Raw genomic sequence first — 9468 nt, 5'->3', positions numbered from 1 at the left:
TTTGGCATCCATTCTTCAACACCATTGTTAAACATTAGCTGTACTTCCATTATAGGTCCCCAGCCCAAAGATGTGTTTTTATTGCTGCTGTGCAGAGTAAAAATGAAAGATAAAGCTAATATTATCCAAATTGATGTGCCACAGAATCATAGTACAGCACAGGAGGTGGCCATTTGGCCCATCGAGTCTGCGCCAGCTCTTTCGAAGAGCAATCCAGTTAGTCCCACTCCCCTGTTCTTTTCTCCAGATCCCTGCAATTTTTTCTCCTTCAAATATTTATCCAATACCATTTTTGAAAAACCTGGAACAGAATCTCACACCAATGTTGAGATTGTCTGCTGTTCCTGGAAGCTTTCATATGTATTCATCTCATGAAATAAGGTACTGTTGGAAACGTGCAACTTTCATTCTATGGATCCAATTTATTAGTAAAAGGATATATGTCCAAGGCAGCTGTTTCTATTTTTAGTGTTATGTATGGCAGAACCATACATATTTTATCTACATTGTGATGTTTAAATCTCAACTGCTTCAATAGAAAAATATGCATAATGAAAATGTGTTAAGGGTTTGTATTTTAAAATCATCCAACGTGAGAATGAATGTCTTCTGCCAATGGATTGGAAGAGGTTGTTCAACACAGCAGCAGAGGACATGTGAAATGCCTTTAAAGGAATAATGTTGTGCATGCAGGACAAATATAAATCTAAGATCAGCCAGCTGAGACCAAACAAGAATGACCCTAAATTGAGTAACAGCAAGCAAATTACAAATGAAATAAAGAGGGAAAAATGATCTTACGAATCCTGCAAGGTGAAAAGGGAAGGGGTTCACTAATGTGACCACAGGAACATGCAATATCAAAAGATGATCAGAGGGGCAAAGTGAGACTTAGCAATACATAACATTAATTCAGTACAAGAACAAGATGACTGTCAGAAGAGGGGAGAAGATTACAAGGTGCAAATGGACATGAAACTGAGGATAAGCACAAAATACTAAGTAGTAACTTCCTCCTTGTATTCACAATGGAAGATGTGAATAACTTGCCCTTCCCAAGAGAGAACCAGGGCAAAATTCACAACTTAAGTACAGATGAATACAAGTCCAGACAAGTTGAAATGGCTTAAAACAAATCCCATGGGGAGATGAGACTAATGAGGACATTTGTGAGACTGACAATTATTTAATGAGGGAGTCAATGGACACTAGGGAGGTAGCGGTAGACTGGAAACAGCCTAATATACCTATACCTAAAAAGGGTTACAAATTAGCCACGGTCATCTGCAAACTTTAATCTTACTTGAATTCCATCTAAAATAATGGAATAAATTATCAGGAGTAAAATTGATCATCAGTACAACAATAACCTAATAGACAGCTGTTAAAACAGCTTTAGAAGGCAAAGATCCTGCCTGACTAACCTCCTTGACTTCTTTGAGAAAATGGACATTGACTTCCAAAAGGCATTTGACCAAGTTTGAAAGGCTACTAGCCTTAGTAGATTTGATTTTCAACATGTCCAACCAATGCAGAGCAGCAATCAACAAAACCAGTAGACTTGAACTATACAGCCAAAACTGTACCATACAAGTCCAGAGGAAATAGTAACTTGGTCAGATTGCACCTCAAGTACGGTGGCCATTTCTGGTCAACATGAAACAAGGAAGATGTTCAAGCGCTGGAGGCAGTGTCGCTGGTGATAGGGATCCAATTAGTAAAACACAAATTAAGTTCTCTTCACAAAGAGTGATCAACACAAGGAATGTGGACTTCCAGGTACAGTAGCAGAGGCAAATGCTTGAATATTAGATGCAGCAATGGGAGGATTGTAGGGTCTGTCTTGTTGAATTATGATGGGCTGAACAATCTTCCTCACCCATAATTATCTAATGATATGCTCAAAAAGCCATAGGATTGCATTAAAAATTGAAATTTTGCTGCTGTTAAGCTAGTTTGTGTGCCTGGTAAGTCTAGACACCAGATAATGAAATTCTATTTAAAATTCATTCAAATAGGGTAAATTTCTTTTGAAACATGCAATCTACAGCCTAGATTTTCCCAAATCCTTGCCATCCATATGAACTTATCGTGGATCATCAACATCACGGCCCTGACAGAAACTTGGTTGAGGGCTTAAATGAAGCCTACCCACCACTTGCCCCACTCAGACCACCGTAGTGGCATCACCAAATCACACCTTGGTCTATCCCTCAACTCCTCCGACACTTTCTCCTCCTTTGAGCAGCTCACCTTATTCCACCCCTCTCACCTCTCATTTAAAATTCTCATTCTCTACCGCCCACCCAAGTACCATAAAAACTTTATTACCGAGATATCTTCACTGCTTTCCTCCCTCAGCCTCTGCACCGAACGACTTCGCATCCTCAGTGATTTCAACCTCCATCTCAATTTATTATGCTCTCCTGAGTTCACTAGCCTCCTATCCTCCCCAACCCATATTCACGGTCACCCCCTCAACCTTGCCATCTCTTGTGGCCTCGCTACTCCCATCATGTCAATCGCAGATAAGGCCATCTCTGCCCACTTCCTCATATCCCCCTTCCACCCCGCCCCCCAAACCCTACTTCCTTTTGTGTCACATCTCTGGAAAAAAACTCTTACAACTGCACTTATGAAATCTCAACTGTCCACCCTTTGGCCCTCCATTCATCACGACATTTCTGCAGCTACCAATCTGCTCAACCACACCCTCACCACCACCTTTGATGCCCTAGTCACAAACAATTACTCTCACCCTGGCTGTTCCCTCTGGTAAGGCCCTCATCTTCGCTCCCTTAATTCCAAGGGACGCAGACTTGAATGAATATGGCAGACAACTGGTTTAGCCATTCACCACCAGATGTGGCTGGACCACATAAAGCATGATCGTGTCCTGTTCTCATCTGCCAAAATTGCTCACTATTCCAGAATCATTCGGGAATGCAGAGATAAACCCCGGCTTCTATTCTCCACTGCTAAGCGTCTTCTTAAGCCCCTCTCCCGTCTCCTCCACCCTCACCTCCAACAAGTGTGAGGAGCTCATGGACTTCTTTGTCTCTAAGATTGAGACCATCTGTTCAGCTGCCTCTGCCACTTCCCTTCCCCTAGCCCACCCAGCTAAACTTCCTCGAAGGTTCCCCCCCTACCCTAGCCCTGAACTCACATCTTTCTCCAGTTTCTCTCCGATCTCCCCTCATGACCTCTGCGCTCATCTTGTCCACGAGACCCACTTTCTGCTCCCTTGACCCTATTCCCACCAAACTACTGACCACCCAACTTCCTTTTCTGGCTCCCATGTTAGCTGACACTGTTAACGGTTCTTTCTCCTCAGGTACTGTCCCCCCACCCCCCTCCCTCAAATCTGCCATCATCACCCCTCTCAAAAAAACACCCCGTGACCCCTCCGTCCTTGCAAACTACCGCCCCATCTCCAACCTCCCTCTCCTCTCAAGTCCTTGAACGTGTTGTCGCCTCCCAAATCCATGCTTATCTTGCCCGCAACTCCGTGTTTGAATCCTTCCAATCAGGTTTCCGCCACTGCCAGTGTACCGAAACGGCTCTCATCAAAGTCACAAATGACATCCTTTGTGACTGACAAAGGTAAACGATCCCTCCTCGTCCTGCTTGTCTGTAGCCTTTGACACGGTTAACCACGTCATCCTGCTCCAGCGCCTCTCCACTGTCGTCCAGCTGGGTGGGACTGCACTCGCCTGGTTCCATTCTTATCTAATCGTAGCCAGAGAAGCACCTGCAATGGCTTCTCCTCCCACTGCCGCATCGTTACCTCTGATGTCCCCCAAGGATCTATCCTTGGCTCCCTCCTATTTCTCATCTAAATGCTGCCCCTTGCCACCAAAAACAAAAGTGTCAGTTTCCACATGTTCGCTGATGACACCCAGCTCTACCTCACCACCACTTCACTCAACCCCTCCATGGTCTCTAAATTGCCAGACTGCTTGTCCGACATCCAGTTCTGGATGAGCAGAAATTTTCTCCAATTAAATATTGGGAAGACTGAAGCCATTGTTTTTGGTCCCCACCACAAACTCCGTTCTCTAGCCACTGACTCCATCCCTCTCCCTAACATCTGTCTGAGGCTGAACCACACTGTTTGCAACCTTTGTCATATTTGACCCCGAAATGAGTTTCCGACCACATACCCGCGGCATAACGAAGACCACCTATTTCCACCTCCGTAACATTGCCTGTCTCCACCCTTGCCTCAGCTCATCCGCTGCTGAAACCCTCATCCATGCCTTTGTTACCTCTCGACTTGGCTATTCCAATGCACTCCTGGCTGGCCTCCCACATTCTACCCTACGTAAACTTGAGGTGATCCAAAACTCAGCTGCCCGTGTCCTAACTCACACCAAGTCCCGTTCACCCATCACCCGTGCTCGCTGACCTACACTGGCTCCTGGTTAAGCAACGCCTCAATTTCAAAATTCTCATCCTTGTTTTCAAATCCCTCCATGATCTTGCCCCGCCCCATCTCTGTAATCTCCTCCACAACCTACCCCTTAGAGATATCTGCGCTCCTGTAATTCTGCCCTCTTGAACATCCCTGATTGTAATTGTTCAACCTTTGTTGGCCGTGCCTTCTGTTGCCTAGGTCCTACCCTGCCTAAACCTCTTTGCCTCTCTACCTCTTTCCTCCTTTAAGACGCTCCTTAAAACCTACCTCTTTGACCAAGCTATTGGTCACCTGCCCTAATTTCTCATGTGGCTCAGTGTCAAATTTTTTGTCTTAAAATACTCCTGTGACACGCCTTGGGATGTTTTACTGCGTTAACGGTGTTATATAAATACAAGTTGTTGTTATTAGGGAGGGGATTTCAGCTATTACCATTGACCCTTGTTCCAATTACACTCTGGGGGGAAAAAAGACAGCATCCTTATTGCTACTGCACAGAGATCTTATGAGGCGGTGAGGAGACAGTTATGCTCACACCTGTACTGAGATATTTGGAAGTGGTTAAAAAAATTAGGTGCAGGGATGGCTAAAGTGTAAAGTGAGCCACATGATCCATCCCTGCGGTAAGCTCTTTGAATGCCTTGTTCAGCTGCCTTGCCCATGCACTTAGGCCCCGCTGTGAAAAGTGCACACTGAAAAAGGATGCGAGTCGCAAAATGGGCTTCTACCTTCCTACCTGGGTAACATACATTTTGAATTAATTGTTCCATAAACTAATTATTTGAACCTGAATGCATCACTATATTCAGCAAGGAGCTTGCTGTGTACACTCAGCTCTTAATCAGCTGGTAGAGAGTCTGCTAAAGGAGCAAACATGGGCAACATAACGGTTACCATCACAAGAATAAATCTTTAGCACCACTGCTCTCTGCAGCACAAAACCCTGAAGGTATTCCCAGAGTGGAAGCGGTTGTTGATAACTGTTGAGATGAGAAGAAGGAATAAGACAACAATTCAGATTTTAAGTAAATGTTAACAGAATATTTCAAAAGTCACATTGGTGAGCTAAGTTTCAAAATTTTACACACAGTATACTTGTAATTACAGTGATAATATTGATATGAAACTTGTGGTCTTTTGTCAGAATACAATTTCTTTTTCAGCTCTTAAGCTGTGAAAGGTTGACCACACTTGGTCTAGGGAGTTGGGCCAATGGCCATTTAATTGAGATACAGAGAGTGTCTGCCTATGGAACAGTGCCCATGCAGGCTTCATTCTCTCATGCAGGAGAGAAAATGATGAGGTGGGGGGGGGGGATCATTGCTCTGTTAAATTGAGCACAGACTCAGTTAGCTCGGGTTGCTCAGGGAGCCAAAGCTCAAGTCAATAAAACATTGGGTGTTGTTGCACAGAGTAATGATACATCTCAATGACACTAAATATGTTTCAAATGCTGATAGTTTATTTTGAAACTTCACTCCTTCGATTTATTTTATCCCACCTCGTTCAATTCATTTCAAAATCCTTTCTCCTTGGCTTGTGCTGCTGCAAACATTTAATGAGTAAAATCTAAATCAAAGCCGTACTTCAACAGGTGTCAGTCATGGCTTAATGGTAGCACTCTCGCCCGAGTCAGAAGGTTGTGGGTTCGAGCCCCACTTCAGGGATTTGAGCACAGAAGGCTGACACTCTAATGCAGTACTGAGAGAGTGCTGAACTGTTGGAGGTGCCGTCTTTTGGGTGGGACATTAAACGTCTGCCCTCTCAGGTGGATGTAAAAGATCCCACAGCACTATTTTGAAGAAGAGTAGAGGAGTTATCCTGGTGTCCTAGCTAATATTTATCCCTCAACCAACATCACTGGAGCAGATTATCTGGTCATTTGTCACTTTGCCGTCTGTGGGACCTTGCTGTGAGCAAATTGGCTGCCACGTTACAAAAGTGACGACACTTTAAAAGTACTTCATTGGTTGTAAAGTGTTTTGGGATGCCCGGAGGTCGTGAAAGGCACTATATAAATGCAAGTCTTTCTTTTTTAAAGCTAAATCCCTGCTTCGACAGGTCATGAGCACCTAAATGTTTAATTTCAAGAAATTATCACAAGCTTTGCTCATTCTCCCAGCAATCTGATCCAGATTCATCAATATCTGCTTACCTCCTGCTGTAAAGGGTTTGAGCCAGAGTCTTCACCATTAAAGTGGCCGTCTGCTCAGTACCCTCTGAATATTTTCCCCCCTCAATCTAAAAAAAACTGTAAAAGCACCAGGGAGCAGAGAACACAGGAATTTTGTAAGAATAACAAGCGGGTGCAAATATATATCTATTTTAATTAAGGACTGATGGGACTTATTTTATATTCCAACACACCTTAAAGTGCAACAACTTTGGCACGGTTCATTTAGTTACTGGCGTGATAGCAGAGTTTTTTAAAGGTTGATTGATGTTTATTTTCTTAGCTCCTAATTAAATTATTCTTCATCCAATGTCGCGGGGGAGGGAAGTGCGACGGTCTCAGTCATGCACTTAATTTTTTTTTCTCTGTCCGATGCAAGTGCTTCGTAAACAGCCAATGAACCGAAATTTCAAACTGCAGCAGTAGTCACTCCAAGATGTAATAACCGTTGTCAGCGATGCCATTAGTTGGTCTCAAGCATTTCTCTGGGGAAATCTACATTCTACTAAGTGGAAGCTGGTTAACCTCACAGGAGTATTAAGTTTTGGTCGGCAAATTTACAGTGATAATAATCCACCAAGCCTGCAAGCTTCCATGTGCGTCCTACATTGAACAGTAAATATGTGACTTCCATTATAAAGTTGTAGCGGATCCGGGTTTGTCAGTAAGATATCCTTTACTAACAGACCAGCAGGTCTTTGCTTGTTGCACTGATTCGAGTATTGGATGCATACATATTGTAGTTGGACCAAGTGGCTCAATCATTTCTATCTTCACCTGAAGTGCTCACAACGAAAACAGATATGAATTCTGCTGCCAGTGGTTGGGAAGGCAGTGCAAATGGTTGAGCAGATCCACCCAAGCTCTCAGTGCTTTCGAACGCCACCTTGACAGGAAATCTCTCTCAGCTCAGTCGTCACTGAGTCGTTATAAGTTTCACTATCATGTCGATGATGAGCGATCCCCGTGGACAAGTGCACAGGTCCATAATGGGGTTCTTGATTTTATCCTCCAGCAGCTGGTCCAATTCCCAGCGCAGTTCTTTCACCAGCTCAGCAATCTGGGTGTAGTGCAAGAGGAGGAAATACTGGTTAAAAAGAGGGGGCATTTCTTTTAGAGCTAATATTATATGTAGATATCTATGTATACACACGAACATAGGAAAATGAGTGACAGCAAAAGACCCACAGTCTCATCTAGCCTGTCCCATACAGTTGTGATGTTTTGTGCATCGCAATACAGACATTACCTACCCACCCGGGGCCATGTAATCTCCTGGGAGAGGCGAAATATCAGATTAAAAACCCAGGCCAATTAGGGAGAAAAAATATAGCTGGAGAATTTCTCTTCAATCTCTCCAATTAAAACGAGTCTAAGTAATATTAAAAACTTAAACCACCTGCTTATGTTTCAGCATTGCCCGAAGAATGGATCGGAACCCTGTATCTGTAAACCACACCAAGATAAATGCAAAAGCTTATTTTAATGCCACAGGTTAAAAAAAAAATGAAACTGCTCAAATGTAGACTAAATGTAGTTTGTCCAATTCCTGGCTGTAATTTCCATGTCGTTCTTGCAAGAGCCCAAAGCTCAATGAGACTAATCTCTGATGATAAATATTTGCTCCGGCCCCAGTTTGTAACAGTTCTGTTTGAATATTAAATATGTCTACTGAATAATTAATGAGAAAAATATAAGTTGTAATTTTGACTTGATATTTAATCAAACTTTGTAAGTAAAGGCGATAAGCATATCGGCTTCCTGTCATCTGCAACTTATTAAGAAATTGACATTGCAAAATGGTTCATTTCAAAGGAAAACTGGTGGAATAAATCTATCCTCATCATTTATTTAGTTATCAAAGTAGGAATATGAATCTCCCGAGCTCCAAATAGCAAATACCAGTTCAGAACCAAGCCTCTCTGAAGTACCTGCGGCCAGTGATACTGTCCTTGTAACCACTGGCTGAAGCTGTGGTTCTATTCTTACCAGTTTTAAAAAGTACATTAGATGCTACTGGAAACCTTTACTACTGGTAAACTTTACTACTTAGGTTTCAGAGTGCAAACGCTCCACAAACCAGCAATCAAGAACCACTCATCAAAAATGTGTGTGTAGATTTTACAGCAGCTTAATTGCTTAGCAAAGTCGTTGCAGCACTTGGATGGCAAGAGCCCTCAAGTGGTAACGTCCCTTCCCTCACCCATCAATTTTTTCACCCTATTCTTCCCTCCTCTGCAGAAGGCACTCATGCTGAGTTATGATGACCTGGTCCCCCAGCAGCCCTTCAGTACCACACACCAGGGAATGAGAATTTTAAATTCGAGGCATTGCTGGTCCGGGAGCCAATGTAGGTCAGCGCGCACAGGGGAGATGGGTGAACGGGTCTTTGTGCAAATTAGGACACAGGCAGCCGAGGTTTGGATGCTCTCAAGTTTATGGAGGGTAGAACTAGGGAGGGTGGCCAGGAGTGCGTTGGAATAGTCAAGTCTAGTGGTAATGGATGACAAAGGCATGGATGAGGGTTTCAGCAGCGGATGAGCTGAGGCAGGGGCGGAGTCGAACAGTTACGGAGATGGAAAGAGGCGGTCTTAGTGATTGCATGGATATGTGGTTGGAAGCTCAAATATAACACCAAGGTTGCGAACAGATTTGGTCAACCTCAGACAGTTGCCAGGGAGAGGGATGAAGTTAGTGGCAAGGGAACGGAGTTTCACAACTCCTGCCTAGTTTTCCCCTCTCTAGTCCAAGAGCAATGATGACAGTTTTAATACCCCAATCACTGGCCAGCCGAGGTCAGCTAATTCAGCACAGACAAGGATGAAATGTGGGATCTTCCTGTCTATACAGGTTGGATCTACAGCCTGCAGTGACTTGC

At 43.7% G+C, this 9468-nt stretch overlaps 1 protein-coding gene across 2 annotated transcripts in view; it reads right to left on the bottom strand.

The window, feature by feature from the left end:
- Nucleotides 1–6724: 6724 nt before the first annotated feature.
- dhx57 (DEAH (Asp-Glu-Ala-Asp/His) box polypeptide 57) overlaps nucleotides 6725–9468 on the bottom strand; it is a 99746-nt gene continuing 97002 nt past the window's right edge. For both annotated transcript variants that reach the window (XM_085981915.1, XM_085981914.1), the window contains exon 24: nucleotides 6725–7650. In XM_085981915.1, coding sequence (XP_085838041.1) covers nucleotides 7507–7650 — 144 coding nt within the window. In that variant the 3' untranslated portion in view covers nucleotides 6725–7506. The remainder of the gene's footprint in view (nucleotides 7651–9468) is intronic.

Source organism: Somniosus microcephalus, chromosome 3 (genome assembly GCF_052327205.1).
Source record: "Somniosus microcephalus isolate GS21.2 chromosome 3, FLI_Smic_1.0, whole genome shotgun sequence".
Classification (NCBI taxonomy): Eukaryota; Metazoa; Chordata; class Chondrichthyes; order Squaliformes; family Somniosidae; genus Somniosus; species Somniosus microcephalus.
This window is presented reverse-complemented; position numbering and strand designations above follow the sequence as displayed.